The sequence below is a fragment of the Manacus vitellinus genome, unplaced genomic scaffold (genome assembly GCF_001715985.3).
Source record: "Manacus vitellinus isolate BGI_N305 unplaced genomic scaffold, ASM171598v3 scaffold_12_pilon, whole genome shotgun sequence".
NCBI lineage: Eukaryota > Metazoa > Chordata > Aves > Passeriformes > Pipridae > Manacus > Manacus vitellinus.
Genome location: NW_021938949.1, coordinates 17578322 through 17604614, shown reverse-complemented (window position 1 = coordinate 17604614; position 26293 = coordinate 17578322). Strand labels below are relative to the sequence as shown.

Genomic DNA, 26293 nt, shown 5'->3' with positions numbered 1-26293 from the left:
GTAAATCACAAGTGGCAGTAGCTGGTCTTGGTGAGCAGGAGCTTGCACAGGCAGGCTGGCATGAGCAAGGAGAGAGGGAAGAAGCTCATGGATAGAAGATTTCAGTGGAGCAGAGCCTGCTCCAAACTTTCCCCACATTTCTGCACCAACTTTCCATCCACTATTTTACTGCAGAACAGGCTCTGAGGGGGATCAGTTTGGTTGGCTATGCACATGGACCTTAAGGTGGGACTTACCTGGAGAAGAGTCTTACTCTTGTCCTTGCAGGCACTTCTAAGTGTCTGAAAACTTCTGTCATCTTTTGAAACATCTGAAGGACATTTTAATACAGTTCCTTTAGTTTGGTGACAGGGCACCTGGGACTAAGGGACTAAATAGGCTTTACTTGGATAGGGAGAAGGAAACAAAGGCAGAAAGTGGAAATATTTGAAGAAGTTCCTGCATCTTGGGAAGCTTTCCTGTCTCTCCAGGCAGCTTGGTTTTGGCTGTAGCTGCATTCTTATATCTGGGGATGTCTCCCTGTGCTTTTCTAACCTATGATTAAATGAAAGGCAGAGACTAAGGGGACAGGTTTTGATATTGTTTGTGCCAGGGTAAAGACCAGGAGATGTGTTAATAACTTCCCAAAAACTTTTAAAAGGGTTTTATCTTTAAATCAGTTGCTGAAATAGCACCTTCTGACTGTACATTTATGGTACAATCTGGGATTGTCCCAAGACAGTTGTTTATAGTGTGTGCTGCTTTGGCACTTACATGCAGAAGGATTTCTCCTTAGGATGTGGACATTGGCTATTTTCCTGTACTCTTCAGTAGAGCCAATGCTCTCTGCAGCTGCATTTTTAATTAATGTTGGGCTTGAACAAAGGTAGAGACTGCTGGTATCTCCTGTGTCCAGCTGCTGCTCTGAGTCAGGGGTTGGTTTAGTGATATTAACCAACTGCTTTTGCTTTTAACCAGGTAATGATGATTCTGACATCGACATTCCGGAGGATGAAGGATCTGACAGTGAACTGGAAGGGCAGATCATGAAGCAGCACACCAGCACAGAAGCTCTGCTGCAAGGTATCCTAACCCACCCTTCCTTGCCTTTATTCAGAAGGATATGCTGGAATTACCTGAGCCACTTCAGATGTGAGAAGACCCTGTTGGAGTTCAGGACGTTGGCACCACTCAGTTCTCAGGAGCTGGAGGAGGATAAAGCCTTGTGGAGAAAACAGTGGGTTTGGAGGAGCAAATTAAGGATTATTTACTGGGGAAAAAAATCACTGTGTGAGAAAAAACCTGCCTTGGTATTATCTTAGAGATTATTGAAGTAGCTTCATACAAAGCCTCAGGAAAGCAATGCCATTTCTCATTGCAAAGCATTTATTTCCCTTTAGCTGTTGGCACTTGTTCTGGCAGAGTCTTTTTCAAAAGGAGACCTTCAGTGAGTCCATAAAGCTGCCTGCACTGATATGGGCACGGGGGTAACACACCTGAGCTGCTGCTTTCAGGGAGGGATGTCTGGCTTCTATCCTAGCTCATGTGGAGTGGAATTGCAGCCTCTGGTGCTGATCCCACTGGAGCCCTGCTCAGAAGAGTTACAGGTCCTGGTCTTAGAGGAATTACTGGTCTGTGTTTCACTGATGTGGGAAAAGAATTGCTCTGCTTAGTCTGGAGTCAAGCAAAATGCACCCAGGAAATCAGGTTAGTGCTCTGTGTTAGCAGTGAAGGATCCTGAACTGCCAGCCAAAGCCTCTCTGGGGTCTGTAGGAAGTGCCTGTGTAGGGAATTTCATGTGCCACCACTTCTGCTGGAACCTGTTCCTTAGATAAACTGCAAATATGTGGAGTTTTTCTGAGTGGAATTCTCTCCCCTCTATGAGACCAGAGGAAGAAGCTGACACTCTCAAGTCAATGTAATTCCAGCATTTTTATCCTCCTTTCCACTGTTTTTCATAAAAATAGAGAAATCTTGATAAGTGCTAGAAACACTGATATTCCCTAAGGATTTTTACATTGCCATTTCTCAGGGAAAGGTTTGTACACGGATTTTAGAGCTTTGGAAGTGACTGTGTAACTGTCTGTAACTTCAGTTCAGAGGGCACCATACCCTGGCAATGTCAGCCATCTCTTAATACCAGTTTTAAGAGTAAAAAGCTTTATTACAAAAGTTGGCGATTTTTTGACAAGTAGAATTTTTTCTAGGAAGAGCTTTGTTATCATTAATTACACTTAATGGAGACTCAAAATGAGCTTGTCAGACTTAAGCAGTTCAAATCTATGAGATGTTTTCTCTGCTGTGCTGTTTAGATTGATTTCTGTGCTCCTCTGGGTCTCCTTCTGGTGTTTAGTAAACTACTACTGGCAGATAATTATCCTCTTGACTTGCTGTTGCTCTCTACAAGTCCCTGACAGGAGAGTGGAGCCAGGTGGGGGTCAGGCTCTTCTCCCAGGGAACAAGGGACAGGACCAGAAGAAGCACCAGTGCAAAGTCTTGCCCTGGGAATGCAGAACCTGCTGTGCTGAATCAGGTAGAGGGTCCATCCAGCCTGATCTTCTCTCCCCACCACTGTCTGAAAGAAAATGTCTAGGGAAGAGTGTAGGAACTTCCCTCAGGTTCCCTCCTGCTCTCAATCTGTTTCAACCTCCATGAGTATTTCCTGAGCCAGATGTGGCTTCCACAAATTTAATCTAACCCTCAGCAGATTTATTTTCTCCTAAGAACCTGTCCAGTCTCCCCTTGAACTAACTGGATTTTTGTCATCAATACTATCAGAAGTGGCAGATTTTGAAGTGATGTTGTGATTATGTGTGCAGACCCATCTTTGCAGCCTCTTGGACCAGTCTGAAATGCATTTTGGCATCATGAGGATCTCTCCCCTTCCCAGTGGCAGCAGTGCCAGACTGGGACACACAAGCTGGCACACAGGGCAGTGCTACAGAATGAAGCTGGAATAGTGTGCCCTTGCAGATCTGTGGAACTGTGCCTGTCTGTAGTAAATCACCCTCTATTCCACACTGCCAGGGTCCTTCAGCTCCTGTAAACCAATTATCTGAATGCTTCAGCTCTTGTTTACTTTTATAATGTTGGTGTTAAGGGGAATTTTTGTCCCGTCCAGACCACAGAGACCATTTCACCACTGAGACAGGAACAACTTCAGCCTTTTTTGTGTCTTTACTGTAAGAAGACAGCTTTGCTAAACTCTATTTTTCAGCAGACAATCAGTCCAAAGCCACACAGTGAGAGCAGCTCTCTTGCAGCCTCTTGCTTTGGCAGCCCTGACCCAGGGAATCAGTGTGATGATGATGTGCTGAGGAGCTGGGCAGTGAGGGCACTGAATGCCTGTGGTACCCTGGATGCTGGGGGAAGGCTGCAGAGGCTGAATTACCCCTCTTTTTTTTTTTTAAATCCTCTAGGGAAGATGGAAGCTTTGACATAGAAGTCTTCTCAGGTGAGCCTACACAGCCCTGTTTCCAAGCCCCTCCTGCTGAAAAGCAGGAAAGTCCTGCTCTCAGTGGAAATTGTCAGGCTCCACTTGTGCAAATTCTTTCTCCAGCTTGTGGCCGTGTTCACATTTCTGCCACAGAATTTCTAGACTGTTTTCCTTCCCTTTTAACTCCCCTAGGTGTGTAGAAACCACAGAGGTGTGAGATTGATACACAGGAGAGTGGAGGGATTCAATTGGGAATGTGCAACAGCTGCCTGCTTCTTGATGGATATCTTGTTCACATTGAGTTCCTGTGGCTGTCACCTGCCTAATTTTTAAAGCCACATGTTAAATAATAGTCTATTTTCTCCTTCCCTCTGGTTCCTAAAGGAAGTTACACCTCTGAGCCCAAGACCAAGAGACATATGCAAGTACATTTATCTTTACAAATACAGGGTGGCAACAAATCTGCAGGTTTTCTCAAAATGTTGCGTTCCTCTCTGTTGTGGAAATGAGTGTTTATTTTAAAAAAAAATAATCTGAAGCCCACTGCAGCTGTGTGGGCATCACTCAGATGCTGTGTGATCCCATCCCTGATCTCTCAGATTCATCACAGGGACAGCTGCCTCTCACCAGCACACAGCTGAGTGCAGGATGTTGTCTCCCTTCCAAAGTCTTTCCCCCCAACAGTCTATTCAGAAACCCTTGAGAAACAGCCATCAGGTTCTGCCCACTGCTGCAGAGTGCCTGGAGCTTGTGTTTTTGAAAAAGAACAGAAGAAAATGTCTTGTTCAGAGTCATGCCACACTGAAGTGCCCCCCGGCAGGATTTGCCAAGGGTGCTGCACATGTAAACGTCTGCCACAGACTCAGGTGTCCTCCTGGTGTCCCAGCAGGGCCAGCATGGCAAGGCCTGAGTCTTAAAAACATCAGGAATCTGCAGTGGGGCTTGCAGGTGCTTTTTCAGAGGCCAAATTAGGTTTGGGTATCCTCACAGAAGGGAGAGCTTTAGACCCCGCCTGGCACCAGGTGGGCAGAGGTGAGTCAGGAACAGCAGCTGTGAGACAGGCTCTACTGGGCACTGAATTCTTACCTTTCCAGTCCACCAGGGATTTGGGAATGTTGTTTGTAACCCCAGAGCTTCTCTGAAAATCCCTGCCTGGTTTCTTGGCAGTTATCAAAAAGTACAGAGCAACAACAAAATCTCCTCTGCCCTGGCCAGCCCCTCTCTTCCTGATGGCTCCTGAGGAGCCCTGGTGTTTGCAGGCATCTCCTGGCACGTGTTTGCCTTAATCCAGAGTCTGGGGAAGTGAGGTGAAAGGGTCTGGCTTTCACACACTCCGTGGTGGTGGCAGAGGGAGAAGGCTGAGGCACAGGGAGTGGGTCTGGCCATGCATTGGCAGGGTTCAGGTTCTCCAGCTGTTTGAAGGTGATATATGAAATCAAGGGGAAAAATTGCAAAAGTGCACCTGCTCAGAACACCTCAGAGGACTCCACCAAACTGATCCTGCTTTTAGAACTTTAAAATAAATTCCTTCCTTGTGAACTTCCTCAAGGGCAATTTTACTCTGACTGGGGCTTTGTGCACATGGCATGTGTGGGTTCTTGTGGCTGTGCTCCTGGAGGGAATATACTTTTCTGGTAAACCAAACCAAGTCCTAATTGTAAACCTTATAAAAACATTTTGGGCAGTCAGATTAGTCTCTTATTCCTTGCCTCTTCAGGTCAAATGGGAGAGAAAAAGTGTTTGAGCCACAGATCTGATTGTCAGTGCTCTGAGGAAACCAACCCAGAAGGCTGGTGCAGCTGCACTTATTTTCCTGTATTTCTGTGTGGATCTCTGCAGATTCCTGTCCCCCAGATAAGAGTCTTTGCAGACTTTAGTTCCCTGATATGGCAGCTGTTGGGCAATATTACTAGGCTCATGTAGCTGGGGAAAGGGGGCAGTCAGGTGTGTTTGGGAACACTGAAAAGGGGCCGTGTTTGGAATTCGGAGAAATTAATTTGTCTTAAATTGAACTTTTTTCCTCCTCCTTGGCATCTGCTCCCTGCAGAGGTGTCGTTGGCTGTAGGTTTTGTGTCAGGAGGTGCTTCCTGGAGGAAGGAGGTGTTGCTGTGCACTGTCAGCCAGGCCATCATGACACTGGACCTGGTGGAGAAGGAGGAGGGAGGGGCTGTAGCTCTTAAATGGTGGGAGACAGGTCCCTCACTTCCAAGTGGATTTCCTTTCCATGGAGGTGTAAGAAATAAGGTAAAGTGTGCTCCCCTGGGCAGCACCACAGCTCCCCTGTGGTGAGCTTAAAGAGCCCCTGTATTTTGGCAGTGCCTGGAAGATGTTGCTGAGATCAGAGCCTTGTGATAAGGGAGGGGATTGTCCTGCTCTGCTCTGCCCCGAAGTGCCCTCACCTCAGCTCCTGGGGCTGTTCTGGACACCATCATGAAGGATCTAAAGGTGTTGGAGAGTGTCCAAGGGAGGGACACAAGGATGGGGAAGGATCTGAGAAGTGGCTCAGGGCTCTTGGTCTGTTCAGTCTGGAGAAGAGAAGACTGAGGTCAGACCTCAACAGCGTCTGCAGCTTCCTCACGGGGGCAGTGGAGGGGCAGCTCCGAGCTGTGAGCAGTGACAGGACCCAGGGAATGGCTGGAGCTGTGCCAGGGCAGGGTCAGGTTGGGTTCTTCCCAGAGGGTGGTTGGGCACTGACCAGGCTCCCCAGGGCAGTGGGCACAGCACCAAGGCTGCCAGAGCTCCAGGAGGGTTTGGACAATGCTCTCAGGGCCAGGGTGGGATTGTTGGGGTGTCCTGGGCAGGGAGTTGAACTCAATGATCCTTGTGGGTCCCTTTCAGCTCAGGGCATTCCGTGATTCTGTGATTAAGAACACAGTGCCCAAAGCACACACAGATTAGAAAGTTCAGGCCAGAGGTTTATCCCAGTTTTCTCGGTGTGGAAGGGGATGTGCTGTGGAGGGAGGTGTCTTCTCCAAGCTCCTGCTGTGAATTTGCATGAAGCTCTGGCCTTTCAGATCTGCAGACTGAGAGCAAAATGTTTCAGCTGCAAATCCACCCTCCCCTCCCCATGGGCTGGCTGGACCCCACAGGGTTAATGTGTACCCACTGCCCAGTGAGAAGCTGGAAATCATTCCAGTCCTGTGGCTGCATTGTAGGAAGCTGCACAGGCTGGTGCAATGGCATATATCACACAGAGGGAAAAGGGCAAATGCTCACAGGCTTCAAATCATGGATGCTTGGTGGCTGTGAACTGTGGTGCTGCCTGGAGATTAGATTTGACTCCGAAGCTGCAGTGAATTACAGTCTGGTCGTTACGAGCATGTTTCCTAATTATCCCTTGGTGCAGCCTGTCCTGGCTGGAGCCACATTATGTGTGAGCAAACACAACAGGCTCCCACCCCCCTGGGAGCTGCAGGAGCTCCCGTGGCCGGAGTGACACGGCTCTGAGGGCGCTGGGAGCCCAGCCCAGCCAAGCTGAACCCAGGAAATCAAGTGGCAGCTTCCCCAGCCCTCCCTGCCCCCTGCACGGGACTCCTCTCTTTCCTGCCTCTCCTCCAGCACACATGGAAATTCCGTGGCCATCTGCCTGTCTGTGCTCCCACAAACTTGGGGGTTTGTGATGTGAAAGTTAAAATAGCGTGGAAAATCTGCTTGCTGTCCTCTTCACAGCTGGGTGCACAGGGGAAGCCCCAGCCCCTCTGCATCCTGCAGTCTCTCCTAGGAGTGTCCCAGGGTTGTACTCCAGCCCTTCTGCATCCTGGGGTCTCTTCTGGGAGAGTCCCAGGGTTGTGCCTGCAGGATCTAATCCTGCCAGTCCCACAGTCCCTGGTTCAGAGAGGTGCTCCTGGCTTAAACAATGGAGGGATCCAAGTCTGGGCAGCACCTGATTCTCCTGTTCCTCCAGGTGTAAGGAGTTAGATGCACACAGGATGTCCTGGAAGAGCAGCATCCTCCAGACCTGTGAGGAATCTCTGAGCTCTTCCCATGGCATTTGGAATTGTCCTATTCCATCAACTCTCCTTATGTGATATCTTGATTTTCTTTTATGTTCGGGATCTCTCTCAGCTTTGTCTTATTTTAGGAGCTCCCTGCAGCTTTCTCCTTTTGAGGCAATAATTCCCAATTTTACACTTCATGCTGAGCCTTCTACAGAGCAGAATTTCAGTTTTGCAACTCTCAGAGCCGTCTGTAGGCTGGGCAAAAAGAGGATTCTGTTGTTGTCTAATGATGTGAGTTGTAATCAGCTTCAAATTTATATGGTTTAGTCTTGCATAAATTAGAGCAAAAATCTCCAAAAAGCTTGAAGGCAGATCTTCTGTCTGGAAATCTTACAGTTCCATCTCCCCTGTCCAGTCAGTAGAGGACACTGCTTTTTATCTAAAGACATAAAATCCTTTAAATTATCTACCTTGATGCAACAAAGGTTTTTTGGTGAGTTGTGGATGAGTTAGGCAGCTTTTTCCTGCCACTAACTCAGATCAATCTGCGTGGGACAGAAGGGACCTGTCATCTTTTGTGCCTTGGGAGGTACAAAAGAGGTTGGCCAGGATATATTTTAAAGCTGCTTTGTTTTCATGCTAAAAACAGTAAGGATTAGATTGTCTAGATTGGAACATAGAGGAAGCTGGTGATGGCAGATGGTGAAATGGGATGGTCACAGCACGGCTGTAAATAGGATCTGGTCAGTGTTGAGGGCATCCTGGGGGCTGCAGGAGCAGGGCTGAATCACCCAGGCATCCCACACACAGCATTTCCCCTTTCCCAACACCTTCCAGGCTCCCTTCCTAGCAAAGGAGACCTTGGTAGCATCTTCCCCATTTCCTATGGCCTCTGCATTGCCAAAAACAGCAAAGCACAAGTGTGGTCTCCCTTTTCAGTGAGCTCCCTGCAACCCTGAGATCTCCACCTCCCCCTTCAGACTTACACATCAAACTCTCAACAGGAAATTCTTGAGGTTTGCCTTGGCACTGCCAGGAATTCCTGTGAAATGTCAGTCAGTCCCTCCTGGAATATCAGAAAGGATCTGAGCTTTCTAAAGGACAGGAGGCTTATCACATGCAAAAAACCAGGCTTTTGTTCTCTGTATACCAAAGCAGAGGAAGGAATATGTCAATTCACATATTTTTGGGGAAGGGACCTCTCCAGATCATGGAGTCCAATCCCTCTGCTCAAACAGGAGGTTTGAGCTGGTTTTCCAGGACCACACCCAGTTGGGTTTTGAATATCTCCATGAATAACTCCACAACTTCTCTAGGCAACTTTGTCTCCATGTTTGACCACCCTCACAGTAAAACAAAAGTGATTTCTTTTGTTCAGACAGAATTTCCTGTTTCTTAATGTGTCTCTCACCTCTTGTCCTGTCAGAACTGTTATAAGGTAGCTCTGGAATTATCATCCTGACTGGAATTACTGTCAGACATATCCTCTTCTACCATCTCCTGAGCTCTGAAGGCTTAACAAGGGGGGACCTCACGTGCACTGGGATCTCATCCTCTCACTGCTGTTTGACTTGTCCTTAAAATGTAAACTCTGAGCTTTGTCCTTCCTTCTGCCTCCCTGTAACCATGAGCCAGGCTTTATGGTGACTCTCTTTGCTCTTGCAGGAAGAGCTGGCACACGGATCGTGGGAACAATGCAAGGTGGAGACACGGAGGAAGATGTGAGTAACCATCCCATGTGTCTGTAGAGCTTCCCTGACAGTGCTTTAGAGTGCCAGCCCTCTCCTCAGCTAGAGAAACACCTTTTATCTACTGCATCCTCGTGCCCCAGGCATGCTTTTCCCCTCCTTTCCTTTAACTGTGCTCTCTCATCAGCATAGACACAGATTCCCTGTTTTTCCTTTGCTCCTGTGTGCTCTGTGTGCTTTCACCTTGTCCTGCAGTGCACAACTCGTGGCACACAGGCTGCAGGAATGCTGTTTTGGTGAGCTGTGGGGGCAGAGTGCTAGCAAGAGGGATCAGTGCAGAGCAGCAGGGGTTAGGTACATAGACATAAATCCCCTTTTGTTGCTCTAAAAACACATGCCTGGGACCCTCTCCGTGGCCTGTAGTGGCAGCATCAGTCATCAGTCACCCAGATGATGGGACAGGGATGAGAGCAGGACTGTGAGCTTTATCCCTTGGGATTCCTGCTGTCCCAGGGCTCCTGGCTTTGCATCTGGTTGTGGTTTACGTGGTGAGCGGGCAGAGTCTAAAAGGCACACACAGGTTTGTACAGGAGGCACTAGTTCTGTGTCTGTGCCCAGCCCTTGGCATCCGTGGACAACTTCTCTGTGCCTCTGGGCACACCTGAGTGGCTACATCTGCACTAGGCAGCTGAAGCCAGCTGCTGTGGTGTGATTTGCATCCATACAGGAAGCTCTTTCCATCTTCCCAAAAACCTGCTGGCATCCTGGGAGCAGTGGGGCTGTCCTGTTCTCCTCATGGTGGTGGAATATTGTTTTGAAGAGTGCTAGTTGGCACAGGCCAAAACTGTGCTAGAAGACAGTACAGCTATGATGATTGTGGCCTTGTGTTTGAACCTGTGCTGCTGTTAATTCCTGGTGTGGATGGAGCCTTCCTGTCTCCCTGTCCAGCAGATACCCCTGCAGTGCTGCCTGGCTCGAGGAGGGCAGTTCAGACATCTCTTTGAATCCCAGAATGGTTTGGGTTAAAAGGGACCTTAAAGCTCATCTCATTCCACCCCCTGCCATGGGCAGGGACACCTTCCACTAGCCCAGGTTGCTCCAAGCCCTGTCCAGCCTGGCCTGGGACACTTGCAGGGATGGGGCAGCCACAGCTTCCTTGGACACCCTCACCTTGTCTCTGGAGAGTAACTTGCAGCCCCTGCTCTGCTCTTTGCTCCTGCAAGACTGGGTGTGGTCAAGGCTGTTGTTGCCTCCTGGGGAATGATTTATGCCCTTGGCATTCTGACCTGTTTCTGGGAGGGTCAGGAATGCCTGTGCTGTGTGTAAAGATGTCACCTTATTGTCCTTGACCATGTTCATGACAGATTTGGATAGTCATCCTGTGTTGCTTCTCTTCCCTTTAGACTTTCCTGTTCACAGCTTTCTCCCTGTTGGCACAGCTCCATTGTATCCAGGTGTGGAAAGCCAAGGCCTTCAGCCTCCAATTGCCCTCAGCTGGAGCCCCTCAGCTGCGATTGTCTCATGGCTCTGCTCTTGGAATCATCCTCTCAGGAGGCCCAGGGGCTGAGAGGCTCACTCAGGAACCCTCACAGGCTTCTGTGTGTCCAAGATGAGGGAAGGAAACTAATGAGGCTGGTTTGAACCCCTCAAGGAGTTCATGGAGTTAGGCAGTTGGGAAGAGAGCAGGCTTCAGCCTGCCCCAGAGCCTCTGTCCCTTGCTGGTGTGGTGCATGATGCCAGAGCTGTGCCTGCCTTTGCTGCCTTCTCCCCTGCTCCCACCTGGGTTACTTTCTGTTTTCTTTTATGTTCTTGTACATTTTTTTCCCTGCTCTGCCTCTCTTGTTCCTTCCACTCTGGTTCTCCAAGGGGACACCTGCCCCAGCACGGCCAGGCTCGCACAAGGTCACCACCAAGGCACAGGTGGGTTCCTCTCCTGCAGTTCATTTTCTTCCACTTCACCTTGATTCTCACAAGGTATCACTTTAAAGTTAAACACCCTGCCAGGTTTTTAATACCCCAGATCCAGCAGAAGTCAAGGAGTTCATGTTTGTCAGCTCTGTGGGGTGGGGAGGGAGGTTTACAGTCAGCTGGGAGGGAGCCAGCACTGCCATCCCTTCCTGCTGAGCTGGCAAAGAGGCCTTGCCATGGGACAGCTGAAATGGTTATGGCCTCTTGTGTCCTTTCCTTCAGGAGGACTCGGGGGATAGTGAGATTGACCTGGATGAAGATGATGATGAGGAGGAGGATGATCTGGAAGATGACAGCATGGAAATCTCCCCAAGCAAATCCAGCCACCGAGCAAGGAAGCCAGAGCCACTGGAGCAAAGTGATAATGACTTCTGACTCTTCAGGAGCAGGAGGCATCTTGAAACAGGAACTTTGGAGAGAATGCAGGCCAGGAGCAAATATCCTGCCATCTGAAAAGTGTGTCAGCATGAATTTAGGAGTTGGTGAATAATGGTCATTAAACTTAAAAATTAAACTCGGATTGCCAGGCTTGTGACTCTCAAAGCATGAGCAGTTTATCCATAATGACAATCACAGTAATGTGATGTTATTTCCATAATTGCACTAAACTGGCTCTCGTGCACTGCAGTGCCAGAAGTCTCACTCCAGTGAGCACTGTGTACCTGATTTCCCTGCATTTTATTATGTCCAAACAGGTTTTTTTTGCTTAATAAAACTGGATTAAAAGCTACTCTGGGAATGCATTTCAATTGATTTTAAATCTGGCTTAAATCTATTTATCCTAAACATATCCTTTACCTAATCAAGGGCTTGTCTCTGCTAAGAGCAGCTCCAATTAGACTGAAGGACTGAAAAACTGGGAAACAAGTGAAGGGCTCCTCAAATACCACCAAGGGTATTTCAGCTGTGTCAGTGGGAATTGTCTCAAACTTCAGTGGGCTGAGCTTGAGTGCCCTGAGAGCAGCCTGAGAGATGTGCTGTAACCAAATCCATATTAAATTAACCCTTTCATTATACTGGGGCTACTGGGGTAGGCTCAGATTTTAGGCATTCAGATGGGCCAAAATCTGGGCTTTTGTTCAGTACATAGTGCTGATGCCATCAGTGAAGGTGTGTTCAGATTTGTCTGGGGGCTGTCTCTTCTCTTTTAGCTCTGCTTTAGCATCACAGTTTGTCTTCAGAGGAGCAGGAATCAGTGCTTGATGAGAAGAGTTCATTGGGGTGTGTGTTCATCAGGGCAGTCAGAGCCCTGGCTGTGCTCCTGCCCTTCACCTTTTTACACCAGCAGGTGCTTTGCTTTCAACCCCCTCTGAAGTCTGCACTTGGGTCCAGTCTCTCCATTAATGAAGGAAGGAGTGCACAGAAGTTACTTGAAAAACTGAGAGGTTTTTCATCTCTGACCCCAAGGGTGGAACTGTCACACCCAAAGAAGTGCCCCACCAGCAGAGCCCAGAGCTTGAAATGTCATGTCAAGCTGGGAGAAAAGCTGACAGGTAAATACAGCCTGTTTTTGGGTGGTAATGGGGTGTGTGTGGGTGCAGTGATGTGCTGAGCTGACTGGCTGACAGTTTGGATGCTTCCTTGTACCTCTTAGTTGGCTTTTTGCAGCTTATTTCAAAGAAGGCAGATACAGAAGATGGCAAACACCTACTTCAGAGCCACTAGGGTGGTCCTGGGACAGCCAGGGTGAAGGTGTATGTGCTTAACACATCCCTCTCCCAAAGAGTGGGAAGGTGCTGATTTTAGGACCCATTCCCACAATGTTTTCCCATGTTATGCAGGGAATCTACTCTGGTCCCCCATGTGTGCTGTTCAGCTTGGAAAAGAAAAGGTTCCAGGGAGACCTGAGAGCCCCTTCCAGTGCCTGAAGAAGCTCCAAGAGAGCTGGAGAGGACTTGGAACAAGGGATGAAGGGACAGGACAAGGGGGAATGGCTTCCCACTGCCAGAGAGAAGGGCTAGATGGGATATTGGAAAGAAATTCTTGGCTGTGAGGGTGGTGAGGCCCTGGCACAGGCTGCCCAGAGAAGCTGTGGCTGCCCCATCCCTGGAAGTGTCCAAGGCCGCCTTGGATGGGGCTTGGAGCAGCCTGGGCTAGTGGAAGGTGTCCCTGCCCATGGCAGGGGGTGGAATGAGATGGGCTTTAACCTTCCAACCCAAAACATTCTGGGATTCTGTGATGTATCTGACCCATGGGAATGACATCCTACGAGACAGGGCCCAGTCTCCCAGTCTGGGCTGCAGTTTTAGAGTTACAGTTTTCTGTGTTTATTTCCTGTATTATAGGCCCGAGTAAAAAAGAGACTTCACACCTTGTGTGCACGGAGCCAGAGCCTCTCTTCAGGCAGCACTGCCACCTAGCCTTCCAGCATGGCCAGCCAGGTTTAGGGAGGCCACAGTTTGTGTTGCAGCTCCTTGTGCCAGGCCAGAACAGCAGCACCATCAGCAGCCACCCGGGTGCCAGTGAACTGAGCTTCCAGCTCAGGATCTGCAGCCGGGGCAGTGGAGCACAGCTCACCCCCTGTGTCGTGCAATGCAAGGGGAAGGCTGCACAAAGCATCTTCTCATCTGGGAACCAGTTTATTTCCAAGTATGTACATACCCACAGCTCAGCCCAGCGTTCCTGGGGTCAGCCCCGAGGTCCCTGCAGCAGTCACTGCCCCGAGTGTGGCAGCATCTCAGAGTGGGCTCTGGCTGGGCTGGAGTGGGGAGGGGGGCAGTGGCTGGAGGGGGCTCTGGGAGGTTGCATAGTTTGGCTACTGGTTCACCTGCAAACCTGGCACCTTCTGGAGAGCCACTGGGTCTGTGCCATGCACACTAAGGCATCACCTGGCACCTCTGCTTTCAGCAGCCTGCCCGAAAGGTGACCTGCTGGGGCAGACCTTGCCTACAGCTGGGACATGGGGAGGACACATCCCAAGGCCACAGAACTTGTCACTGATGGCAACAGCAGGAGACCCAAGAACTGCAGCCTGAGCTGGAGGGGCAGGGAGCTAAGGCAGTCCTGGTGTAGCACCCAGACACTGTGCTGGAGACAGCTCATCCTGCAGTGCTGGTCCTCTCACATTTACCCTCCTACTCCTCCCATTTTCCTGAGGACTTTTAATTTCCAAAGGTCTTTCTAGATGGTTCTGTTCCTATGCCTTGAGTTGCCTGTCTCTTCACTAGAGAACAGCTCTACCAAACCCTTCAGGCATGTCTGATCAGCACCAACCTGTTACTGAGGGCACAGCAACAGCCCAGGATCCTGCTGTGAATGCCTGGATCCACAGCACTGCCCTTGTCCAAGCAAGGAATCAGCAAACCTCCTGTGTCCATATGGGATTTCAAGGGGAGCCTGCAGGACCACGCTGTATTTACCCAGGTGAGAAGGGGCTGCTGTGAACCCTGTCTGCTTTTCACCCAGTTCTTCTGGGATCCTTGCCAGAAGCAGAAGACAGAGAAGAGCTGGCACTGGGAGCAGAGCCCTGGAGCCCCATCAGGGGTATTGCAACATTTGCCCACAGTGACTTGGGCTGGGACAGAGCAGAGGTCCAGGATGCACCTTGTCTGAGTCAGGGTCCAAGCACAGCACTGTAACCCTGTGGAGATCACAGGAGGGGTTGCTGCTGCCTGAGGATAAATCACCCACGAAACCAAGGTCTGGCATGTGGGGTCTGCCCCCTCCTCCCTCCTTTTTGTGTTTTGCTCATTCCTTGAAGCTCCCCCAGAGCCTGGATGAACAGGGACACAGGCACACATCCCTCAGCTTTCAACACCAGCAAGTCTCGACCCTCCTGCACTGCTGATCTGGACACCCTCGGTCCTCCTGGGCCACGCCAGGGAGCTCAGGAGCTCTCCTTGCCCCAGCTCTCTTCCCTGAGATGGGGACCAAGCAGCTGCCTGTGTGGTCACACTGGCCACACTCCTCACTGCAGCCAGGCACCCTCACACGTCCACGACGCAGTTGGGAGCGTTTGTCCGGATGGTGTCGGAGATCATCTTGGCTCCCGACTGGCCGATCCGATTCCCCTGCAGGCTGGGAGCAAAGGCAAGAGGAGCTCAGGCTTGGATCAAGCAGCATCCTTGGTGGGCACGAGAGATGCTCCCCAGCTTTGCACCAGCATCACCTGCACCCTCCCCACCCCATCCAGAAGCTCTTCTGGGACTCCACTTCCAGGAGACTCTGAGTTTGAGAGCCTGAAGGCTGGGGCCAAGGTGAGGAGCTGGAGGAAAGCCCTGGGGAGCTGGAGGGGCTGAGCCACTTCTCCCTTGTGATATTTTGGGGAGTGTGTGGCTTTTGAGGTGGTTCTTTGCCACAGAGGCATCCCTGAAGAGGAGCAGTGTGGGTATTGTGGCTCTCGTGCCTGGAGGAGCATGGGATGCCCCTGCCCTGTTGGGGAGGTCCCTGTGGGACAGCCAGGAATGGGCAGTGCCGGGTGGAGAAAGTCCTGGATGGTTCCCATGGCCTCCCCCATCTCTGCTTTCACCATCCAGTGCAGCAGCCACTTACTTCACGTAGGTGAGGCCGTGGTTGCCCTTCAGGGCGGTGGCGATGCAAATGGCTCCGTCCATGCCCAGGGAGTTTTCCTGCAGGCTGAGGAAGGCAGGAGGGTCAGAAAGCACCAGCCAGGGAGAAGTGGCCACCAGGAGGGAATGCGTGGCTCGGACATTGTGAAAAACCACCCCCTCAGGGGTTTGCCCCACTGAGAACCATTGGCCTGGCCATTCCCTCGCTGCTCCCTCCAGGAAGGTCTGGAAAGGCTCCTCCTGGCTCACCCCAGGGAGAGGGATACTCACTTGAGGCGGCGGAGGCTGCTGTTCACCCTGAGGGCGTTGGCCATGGCCTTGGCCCCTGCCACGCCGATGGAGTTCCCCCGCAAGCTGAGGAGAAAGGCAGGAGGTGAGGAAGGACAGCCTGGGATGACCCCAGGTGGGAGGAGGTGGGAGAGGTGGTCCCACACCAGCGAGCCAAGGGACGAGCAAGCCAAGTCTGGACAGGATGCAAGGGTGGAAGTGGTGCTGAGGTAAGGACCAGGATCTCAGACACCCCGGGGATCAGTGTCACAGCTGTGGGGACTGATGGCCCCCCTGAGCACTTACTCCAGGATCTGCAGGCTCTTGTTGACCATCAAAGCTTCTGCCAGGGCTTGGGCACCAGCCGTCCCAACCGAAGCCATTTGCAGGCTGCAAGGGAACAGGGACCCTTCAGCACACCTTGTGAGGTGGACGTGGTGTGCTAATTACACAAGCTAATTAGGCTGCAGCTCCAGGGCCCCGCCACAGCCTGGATACTCACTGGAGATCTGCCAGGGTCGTGTTGACCTTCAGTGCATCAGAGAGGGCAGCCATTCCCTCGTCTCCAATGGCATTTTCCTGCAAGCTGAGACACCCAAGTGCTGCCTCTGCCCGTGGCCTCTGCACCCAGGAGCAGGGAGAGGGACAGCGAGCACAGGGCACAGTGTGCCCACCATTCCCAAATGGCCTGGGGGACCCCAGACCACCAGGCACTCGGAGCAGACCCAGACAGGCACAAACAGTGGTGGCACAGAAGCCTTCCAGTACCTAAAGGGGCTCTAAGAGACTTTTGACAAGGACATGGAGTGCCAGAACAAGGGGGAACAGCTTCCCACATCCAGAGGGCAGGGTTAGATGGGATTTTAGGAAGAAATTCCTCCCTGTGAGGGTGGGGAGGCCCTGGCACAGGTTGCCCAGAGAAGCTGTGGCTGCCCCATCCCTGGAAGTGTCCAAGGCCAGGTTGAACAGGGCTTGGAACCTGGTCTAGTGGAAGGTGTCCCTGCCCATGTCAGGGGGGTGGAATGAGATGATCTTCAAGGGCCCTTCCAGCAGGAAAGTGCTGCCCAGGACCCATCTGCCCATGTCCCCACTTACTCGAGCGTGGCCAGGCTGCTGTTGGACTGTAGTGCTTGTGCCAGGGCCATGGCAGCTTTTGCCTGGATGAAATTCCACTGCAAGCTGCAAACAGGAGAAAGTGGGAGGTGAAGCCTGGAGCTGTGAGCATGCCCTGATCCTCCAGGCTCCACACCCCTCTGCACCCACCCAGCACAGCAGAGGCTGGGATGTGACCCCTGGGCAAGACCCCGTGGGTCTGTCCGGGATGGCAGAGCACACCTCCTACCAAGGGTGACCCAGGAGTGCCACTCCCACAGCCTTGAGGGGCTGAGGGCCAGGAGCAGTGTCCCTGCTCTGTGGCCACGCAAGGGGCTTCAAACCAGGCCAGCTCCAGGGGGAGACTCACTGGAGGGATGTGAGTGCCCGGTTCTCTCCGATGGCCAAAGCGATGGCTTTGCCGCCTTCGTCACACAGCAGGTTTGCTGCTAAGCTGGAGACAGGGACAGAGGACACAGGTCACACACACAGTGTTTGGGACAACTCCAGGGGCACCGTGCAGCAGCCTGGGTGCCCTCCTGGGGCCCACGGGACTTACTCCAGCCTCCTGAGGGTGCTGTTGGTCCGCAGGGCGCGAGCGATGGCAGGGCCCCCCTCCTTGCTGATGGAGTTCTCACGAAGGCTGGGGGAAGACGTGGGGCTGGGAGGAGCAGCAGAAGCAGGAGCTGCTCCCTCACAGCCCCCTTGACCCCCTGCTCTGGGGCTGACACCACCTATTTTGAGGTGTGTCTGTCTGACTTGAAACTCCATTAGCATCAGCACCTTCATTCCCTGCATCCATTCCCTGTGTATCCCGTGGACACTGGTGGCCCATCAGGGTTTTTTCCCAGTCTCCCATCCCTGCTGCCATCACTTCATTCCAAGACATGGCTGAACAGATACTGTCCCAAGGGGGGAAAGCTAATGATGGAGAGAAGATCCTCAGAGCAGGAGGAGGGACAGAAGCTGCTTTTAGCATCCCAGAGCACTTGTGGAAAAAAACAGGCACAGGCCAGAATGACAAAAGGTTCCCACATCCCAGCAGCAGCTTTTGGCCAGGGTGGCTCAAAAGACTCACTTACTTGAGGCTGATGAGTCCCTTGTTGGAACAGAGAGCTGCTGTCAGTGCTGTGACCCCTGTGCTGCTGATGGAGTTGCTCTGGAGACTGAGACAAACAGAAAAGGTGTGAGGACAGGACAGCCTTGGCATCACAGGTAAGCTGTGGGGTCATGTTTGGGGTGAAAAGTACCCGTTTCACTGAGAAATGAGCATCTCCCAGCTACAGGAGATGGGGGGAGCCAAGGCAGAAGGACCAACACTGGGAACAGTCAGGGCAGGTTCAGCATCTCCTGCTGACCACAGCAGCACTGGCCCCACTGAGCAGAGGTGATGGGGTTTGCCAGCACTTAGGGACAGCCTTGTCCCCACCTGGCTCTTACCACAGCTGCCAGCTCAGCTGGGCAAGTGCTTTCCTGCAGTTTTGGTGTCCTTATCACACTGTGGGAAGCCACAGACAGACCCAGAGCACAGCCACTCATCACCAGGAGCCAGCAGGCCAGGCAGGAGAGGTCTCTGGCTGCTGCTCCCAAGGGGAATGAAGGTTGCACCATCCTACTCTGACTCTACCAGGCCCTGGCCTGATAACTTCCTCCTTAGCCAATTCCCATAATTTTAGAGAGAAAGAAGACTCAAAGCTACTAATATCCTCCAAAGCAGAAAACAAAATCCTCACTGGGTTGAGGATTGTCTTTGTCAGTGCTCTCCTGGTGAAGGCAGGGCCAGCCTGGCTGCTGCTGGAGTTGCCACAAGGTGCTCCAGCCTGCATGGAGCATCCACAGCCCTGTGCCCCTCCAGGGGATGTGGACTGGGAGAGACATGGGGAGAGTCTGGAGCAGTCCGAGGGCCTTGAGGGGTGGGAGGTGTAGCTGGAGGGAGGAGGGTGAGCTCTGTTAGAAAAGGAGTCCAAGCATGGAGGGGAAACTTACTCAAGGCTTTGCAGACTGTGGTTCACCCTCAGAGCTTCGGCCAAGGCAATGGAACCATTGTCTCCCACTGAGTTGCTGGAGAGCCTAAGACAGAAGAGGAAGAGCTGATGTTACCACCCTTGGATCTGCCAGCAGGGGATTCACCTCCCCCAGGCTCTCCCTGCTCCAGCAATGAGCATGAACTTGCTGTCATCTCGTTCCCAACCTATATACACCTCTGTTCTTGTGGCTGGTTGGAGCTGAAATAGCTTTTAATGTTCCCACAGGGCCTGGAGCCCTGCTGCTTGCCTCTGCCAGAGGGAAGGCTTGGCTTCTCTGTTCTTTACATGTCTCCCTGCATCCCTAGAGATAGGGAGAGCATCTCCACAGGCAGCACTGCAGTCCCTGCTCCCTTCACCCACACCAACCGCCTTGGGCAGAGCCAGCAGTGTCCATCCTCTCCATCCACGGCCCAGCCCCCTTCCTGCCCGTCCTGCCCGCAGATCCCGGGGGATGCGGTGTTGGCATCCCCCCCCTGTGCCCCGAGCTGTGCTCACGTCAGCTCCCTCAGGCTGCAGTTCTGCTTCAGCGCCTCCGCGATTTTCCCGGCGCCCCGGGCTCCGATGGCGTTTTTCTGCAGGCTGCAGAGGGGAGGAGGGCACCTGTGAGCGGCAGGGGCCGCGTCCCCGTCAGTGCCACCTCGGTCTGCTGGGTGGCCAGCGGGGGGACAGGAGGTCCTGGTCACTTACTGCAGGGTCACCAGCCGGTGGTTGGTCAGCAGGGCCTCGGCCAGGAAGGTGGCCCCGTCCTCCTTGATGGTGTTGTGCTGAAGGCTGCAGGGAGACAGGAATGGAGCCGTGTACAGATGATTCTGCAGCGGGGCGAGGGGCCATGCAGGGCTGTGGGGCAGTGGCCCCCAGCCCTGGTGTTTGCTTGCCCTGGTCCCTGGCATGAGAAAGGGTCTGGTCCCCAATCATCCCTGCCCAGGAGTCTCCCTCCCTCCCCTCCCCTGGGAGATGCCTCCATCCATGCAGCAGCACTCTGTGAGCTCCCATGAGAGGGATGGACCTTGACCTGGATCTCAGCTTCAACCTCAAGCTCAACCTCAGCCCAGGCCCACCGAGGCAGAGAGGCAGGAGAATCCCAAAATCTCTGGCCCAGGACTGGCCTGGTCACCTCCTCAGCCCCCTGCACTTATGCTATTGCCCAGCATAACAAAACCAGGTTATGTCCAGGGCCTCCCCACATCCTGGCCCTTGGAGGCTGGGAAAACCTCAGTGGGACTGATGAGGGATGAAAGGAGGCTTATCCTGGGGATTTGTTCCCAGAAGTTGAGACTTACTTCAGGGAGAGCAGGATTTGGTTCTTTTTCAGTGCATCAGCCAGTGCCTTTGCTCCGGGGGGGCCGATGGAGTTGCTCCTCAGGCTGGGGCAGGACAGGCAGAGAAGCCAAGGTTAGCAAAGGCAGGGGCACACACTGTCTGAGCCAGATGCCCTCCTGTAGCACTGCTGAGATGGAACATCAGGCTGGCAGCTCACGAGGGTTACCTTCACCTCTGAGTGCTGGTGGCTTTAGGGGCTGAAGAGCCCTCCAAGCTCAGTCAGGCTGGGTGGGATCCAGCCCCAGTGCAGCCATGGGAATGGTTCTCAGTGGGGAACATGTGCATGGCAGGAGCTGGTACAGAGGGAACACTTACTCCAGTGCCATCAGGCTTCTGTTCACCAGCAGCGACCTGGCCAGTGCTTTGGCTCCCTTGTTGCTGATCTGATTTTCTGCCAAACTGCCCAGAAAAAGAAAAATCAGGTGTTTTTCTGGAGGAGAAAGAGACTTTCACTGCTTCTGGCATATCCCAGGGTGCAGCTGGGATGTGTGAGCAGAGGAAAGCCATGTGGAACGTTTGGCTCATGGTACAGCCAAAGTTGTGGGTGCTCTGATGTCTGCTCTCTGGAGTGAACACCAGGCAGAGGACTGCAAGGACAGAGTAGAAAGGGAGTTTCTAGACTTAAAATTAATCTGTGTCATGAAATGGAGCTCAGATTGCAGCATGGGGGACTCTGTGCAGCCATGAGGAAGGGCAGGGAGGTGAAGAAAGTGGGGACCCCTCTGTCCAGTACAAGGGATCTTCCTGCATGGGGGTCAGGAGCCTGTCCCCTCCATACATCAGATCCTCCCTGCAGAGCCTCAGGTGTCCAGCAAACTGCTGTGACCTCAGGAAGCAGTTTGTTGGGATAGCCTGAGGAGGCAGAAGCTTCAGGAAGGCTGGACAAAACAACCTGCCCAGCCACCATGAAGACATGGGGTAAGGTCACTATGCCTTGGTGCAGGAGATCATGTGGGGCTGTCCTTGTCAGCAGACACCCAGGGAGCCAGTGGGGAGACACTCCTGGAGGACCCTCACACTGGTTTTGAGGTGTCCCCAAGTCCACGCTGCATCCCCAGGACATTCAGACTGCCCTGGGCCAGGTCCTACCTGAGCTTCTGGATCTGGCAGTCCTTCACACTCAGCACACTGCCCAGCAGCTCCATCACATTGTCCTTAAACTGATTATTGTCCAGCCTGGAGAAGACAGGAGAAAAAAGCAGAGAAAGACAACCCTCCCATGACAACTACCCATCACAGGTGGAGAAACTCCAGGACAGAAGCAGAGCTGACTCAGTGGTTGTTGGTGGGCCCATGTCTCAGTTGAGACACTGGAGTCCCATTTGAGCCAGGGGGGAGCCTTCCAGGACTTAAACAGAGCTTATAAAAATGAGGGAGAGCAACTTTTTACATGGGCAGATGGTGATAGGAGAAGGAAGAGTGGTTTTAAACTAAGAGAGGAGAGATTTAGATTAGAAGTTAGGAAGAAATTCTTCCCTCTGAGGATGGTGAGGCCCTGGCACAGATTGCCCAGAGTTGGGGCTGTCCCATCCCTGGAAGTGTTCAAGGCCAGGCTGGACAAGAGAGCAACCTGGTGTAGTGGAAGGTGTCCCTGCCCGTGGCAGGGGATTGGAATGAGATCATCTTTAAGGTCCCTTCCAACCCAAACCATTCTGTGATTATGAGTCACAGCCCAGCATCCCTGCTTGCTTTTCCCAGTGCAACCCCACCAGGACTCACCTGAGGTTGTGGCAGAAGAGGAGCTGGGAGAGCAGGCTCTTACAGACGTTGTAGGTGAGGCAGTTGGACAGGTTTGTCTCCTCCACGCAGACGTCAGAGGCCTGCAGGAGATAAGCCAGGGCAGAGCAGTTCACAGGGGTGAGCATCCCGGCCAGGCTCTGGTTCTTCATGGCTTCCTCCACAGCCCTGGGGATCTCCATGTGCTGGATTTCGTGCAGGCAGCGCACGGTGTTCACCGTGCGCAGGGAGATGGCGTAGTCGGTGTTCAGGCAGCCCTGCAGGAAGGTGGTCGCTTGGCTCCTGAAGCCGTTCTGCTCGTCCTTCACCAGGAGCCACCCGGAGAGCAGCTTGTTCACCTGGGGAGAGAGGAGCCCGGAGAGGAAACGAACAAAGACGTCCAGCTGCCTGTCCTCTGCCTGCAGCGATCTCTGCACGGCGCTCCTGAAGTGGCTGAGGAAGCCCAGCTTGGGCCAGGACATCCCGCTCTCCGTGAAGAGATCGAATATCGCCCGCTTGGCCGCCGTGTAGTAATAAAGAGCTGCCAGGAACTCCTGTATGGTTAAGTGGGAGAAGTAATAGGCTGTGGAGGTCTGCATCTCCTCCTTGAGCAAGAGGCGAGTGCACAGGCTGCTCTGCAGCAGGGAGAGGTCGATGCCGTGTGCCTTCATGTCCTGCTCGTAAAACACGTGTCTCTTCCTGAGCAGCCCGTAGAAGGCCAGTCTGCCCAGGCTGCCCACTATCTTCTTGCTGTTGCTCACAGCCTGCTCGATCCTGAGGGTTTCCCTTGACTTTTCCGGCCAGTCACTGCCCACCAGAGCCATTTTAAAATAATAGGAGTAGATTTCTGACAGGGTCCTGGGGACAACGGTTGTTTCTTGGCGTTGACCCACGCTGGTTTTTAGGTAATAGGCAACTGAGGAGCCAGAAATCCAGCAAAAGCCAGGAACAGTGCACAGGACGTGTAACGACCTGTTAGCTCTGATGTGCTGCAGGACTTGGCTGGACAGGTCTCTGTCATCAAGGAACATCTGGTCCAGGAAGTCCTTTATCTCTGCAGCCCCAAACCCTCGTATTTCCGTCATCCTGTCCACCAGCCCTGCAGGGATTTGCCTGGCTGCCGTCGGCCGCGACGTGACCCAGACAGAAGCCTCCTGCAGCAGGTTGCCCCGTATGATGTTGGTGATCAGGTTGTCCACCGGGATCTCCTTTTTGGGATCCGTGCACACCACTGCGTTGGAAAAGTCCAGAGGAGTCTTGAACTCATCCAAGCCCTCGAGGATGAGCAGGGTCCTGGCGGCCCCTGCCAGGATGCAGCTGGGCTCCGTGATGTGAGGGAAGGCTGAGCAGATGAGCCTCTCGGCAGAGAGCTTCTCGTGGGTGTTGAGCTCCCGGAAGGTGAGGGGCAGCACAAACATGATGTCCCTGTTGATCTCCCCCTTTGCCCAGGTGCAGACAAACAGCTTCACCAGCGTGCTTTTGCCAATCCCAGCCACTCCAATGGTGACAGAGATCCGTGGTGGGATGCTGACCTTGGAGAGAGGCAGGAAGAGCTTCTCCAGAGGGATGCTCTTGGATGTGTTTGGTAGGCCTTTGGTGGTTTCAATCTGCAGGATGTCGTGCTCCTGCTGCTGGATATCAGTCAATCCTTCCACCAGCAGCAGGTTGGTGAGTCGCTGCAGGGCACCTGTCTCCAAGCCATTCCCATAGCAGCTTTGGAGGCTCTCCAGGTGCTTCTGCACCATGGGCTCTGCACAGAGAAATGAAAAAGGGGGGTGAGAAGGTGGAGGATGGTAGTCACAGATACAAATGAGAGAAGCTGCTTCACATTTTTGCCATGCCCATGCAGAGGGGAAACCTCATGGTTTTACATCTGGGCAGGAAGGTACATGCCAGGGCTCAGAGGGCACTAAAAGGCTTAAATGGCCCTGAACAGCCTCAGCCATTATTCCAGGAGCCCATTGAAGCTCAGGCCTGGGCCTTCAGCCCCTGACTAAGCTACACTGTAGGAGCACTTGGCTACAGCCCCATCATGCCTTTGCTGTGGTGGACCTTCCTGATCTGGACCCTGGTCTTGGACCTCATCACTCTGCCCTTGCTTGGTGATCACTGGACTGTGTCTGAACCCGGTTCCCTTGCTGGACCTGATCCTGACCTCTGGATTGACTTCATGGCTTGACCTCAGTCCTGCCTCATCAGCGTGGACTTGTTTGAGAGCTGGACTCCTGGCTGAACCTGGTGACCACCTGGTGACCACCTGGACCTGTCCTGCTCACCTGGCTCAGGTATCACAGCACTGGTACAGTGAAATTAAACCCTCCAGCAAAGACTGGACAAGCAGGAAATGATGCTGCAAGAGATTCAGAGTGGACACCAGCCAAGGTTGGAGCCTCCCCAGCAGGAGGGAAACAAGGGAAACCTCTCCTAACAAGAGGGTTGCAAAGAGAGCCTGAAGTTTGGGCAGCCACCAATGGATGTGGTCAGGGATGCCCAGCCATCCTCCTGCCACCCCCCTGTTCCCAGCCCAGCTGTTGGGACTGACTGATATGATCTGGGCACTGAGGACCTTAAAGACCCCTCAGGCTGCCCAGAGAGGTGTGCTGAGGGCAGCGAGAGCACTGGAGGAGGGTCCCTCAGACCTGGCAGAGAGCCCTTGTCACCCTCAGCCGTGTCCTTCCCCAGCAGAGACCCTGCAATGGCACCATTGCATCCACAGATGCCCCCAGTGGATCTGCCAATGCCACCCAGCTCCGTGCACATCTTGGGGTGCTCCAGCCAGTGCCCACAGCCAGGCCACATGTGCAGAACCCCCTGGCTGGGTGCACAGTGTGCTGCCTACCATAGACAGTGATGTGGAGGTAGAGCTGGGAGTTGGTGTTCCTGATGAAGGTCTGCAGGGTCTGGCAGGCGTGGCTGCCCTTGCTGGCCAGGACATCCACCAGGGCCCTCACCTGCTCGGGCAGGGAGCCCTCCTGCCGTGCCTGGCTGGCCTCCTCTGCTGTCAGGAGCTCCAGCCTCCCCAGGTGGCAGATGATCTCCTCCAGGAACTGCGGCGAGATGGACCTCACCAGCTGCTTGTGGTACCGGTGGATCCAAACCTCTGCAGGAGAGGAGAGTGGCACAGTTGGGTCTTGGCAAGCCCCGGGCATGTTGCTGATGGGTCACAGGGAAGGGCAGCAGTGGAAAGCTCCCTCTGACTCTGAAGGTAACAGGGAGCCCTCCAGAGCTACCTGCCAAGTCCTCCTTGGGATGATGCCATCCCAAAGCCAAAGTGTGAGGGTGTTTTGTTAGGAGCTGCTGGGTCAAGGCAGCAGTTATTGAAAGAGACTGAAGAACACAATCATGAAAAGGCATTTCCTCCTGGGAAACCAAGCCCATGCAGAGAAAAAAGTCTGAGCAAGATCATTTCTCTTCAGAGACAGCTGTTCCACCTGTGCCAGCACAGCACTCCCCAAGCCCTTGGACTAGGAACTGCTGCCAACCCTCACGTCTGGGTGCCCCAGCTTGTCCCATTTTTGAGACTGGAACTCCCCAGAGATGATGGATCTCTGGCTGCCCATCCACAGCTCACCTTCCATCAGAGGCCTCCCGTGACATGGGTGATCCCCAGGCGAGCAGTGCTGTGGAGCAGCGTGGCTGTCCCATGGACCATCCCACACCCCTGACCAGCTCACAGCATCACCTGCAGCCTCTCAGCCCTTATCCGTGTTCCTGGAGAAAGAGGAAAAGCATCAGGAGCATCAGAAGCCAGTTTGGTGCTGACTGTGGCTGCACCAAGGGTCCATTCATCAGCTTTTGGTAAGACCAGAGTCCCTGGCACTGTGGGCCTGGCAGGGGCAGAGACTGTGCCATCCTGCTGCAGCATCTCTGGCAGACCTCATGTGCCACAAATTGGTGCCTTTACCACCACTGCTTTTGGCAGAACCCTCCTCAGGCAGAGTGATGGAGGGCTGTGAACTGCTCGTGCATCCTTCTCTGTGTCGTGGAGGAAGTTGTGGGGCAGCAGGCAGGGCGATGAAGGGCCTGTTTTGGTTTCGAACTCACCTTGCTGCCGCCCAGAGCCTCTGTCTGGGCCTGCTGAGGGTGGCTCACACCACATCCTGTTGCAGAGCTCTGAATTTGCTCCACTTTCATCAGCACTGGTGAATCATCAGCCAGGGAAGGAGCTTTTACCTGCTCCCCCCGCTCAGCTGCTGCCAAACCACGCTGGGGGCTTGGTGTTTTATTTTTAAGAAGTGTATCTGCTCAGAGTCCTGTTGTTCTTCGAGCAGAGGTGGAAAGGGCAATGCCTCAATGCCTGAGAGTGCTCCAAGCTTCACCTGTGTTAGCAGGTGGCACTATGCTGGGACATCTC

The 26293-nt window shown here is 53.1% G+C and overlaps 2 protein-coding genes across 3 annotated transcripts in view; one reads left to right on the top strand and one right to left on the bottom strand.

Annotated features, from left to right (window-relative positions):
- CLUAP1 (clusterin associated protein 1) overlaps positions 1 to 11739 on the top strand; it is a 56448-nt gene extending 44709 nt beyond the window's left edge. Inside the window, exons 8-11 of one of the 2 annotated variants that reach the window (XM_029957798.1) lie at positions 958 to 1062; positions 9019 to 9074; positions 10908 to 10961; positions 11232 to 11739. In XM_029957798.1, coding sequence (XP_029813658.1) covers positions 958 to 1062; positions 9019 to 9074; positions 10908 to 10961; positions 11232 to 11384 — 368 coding nt within the window. In that variant the 3' untranslated portion in view covers positions 11385 to 11739. The remainder of the gene's footprint in view (positions 1 to 957; positions 1063 to 9018; positions 9075 to 10907; positions 10962 to 11231) is intronic. The other variant, XM_029957799.1, reaches the window with a different exon arrangement.
- Positions 11740 to 14935: 3196 nt separating this feature from the next.
- On the bottom strand, positions 14936 to 26073 carry NLRC3 (NLR family CARD domain containing 3). Its single transcript, XM_025894553.2, has 19 exons — positions 25984 to 26073; positions 25511 to 25559; positions 24779 to 25039; positions 21943 to 23689; positions 21313 to 21399; positions 20539 to 20622; positions 20184 to 20267; positions 19591 to 19674; positions 19399 to 19482; positions 18863 to 18946; positions 17959 to 18042; positions 17436 to 17519; positions 17247 to 17330; positions 16880 to 16963; positions 16287 to 16370; positions 16091 to 16174; positions 15788 to 15871; positions 15501 to 15584; positions 14936 to 15026 (listed from the first exon to the last, which is right to left on the bottom strand). Exons 1-19 carry the CDS (start codon positions 26071 to 26073, stop codon positions 14936 to 14938), a joined length of 3417 nt encoding a protein of 1138 aa, XP_025750338.1.
- Positions 26074 to 26293: the final 220 nt, after the last annotated feature.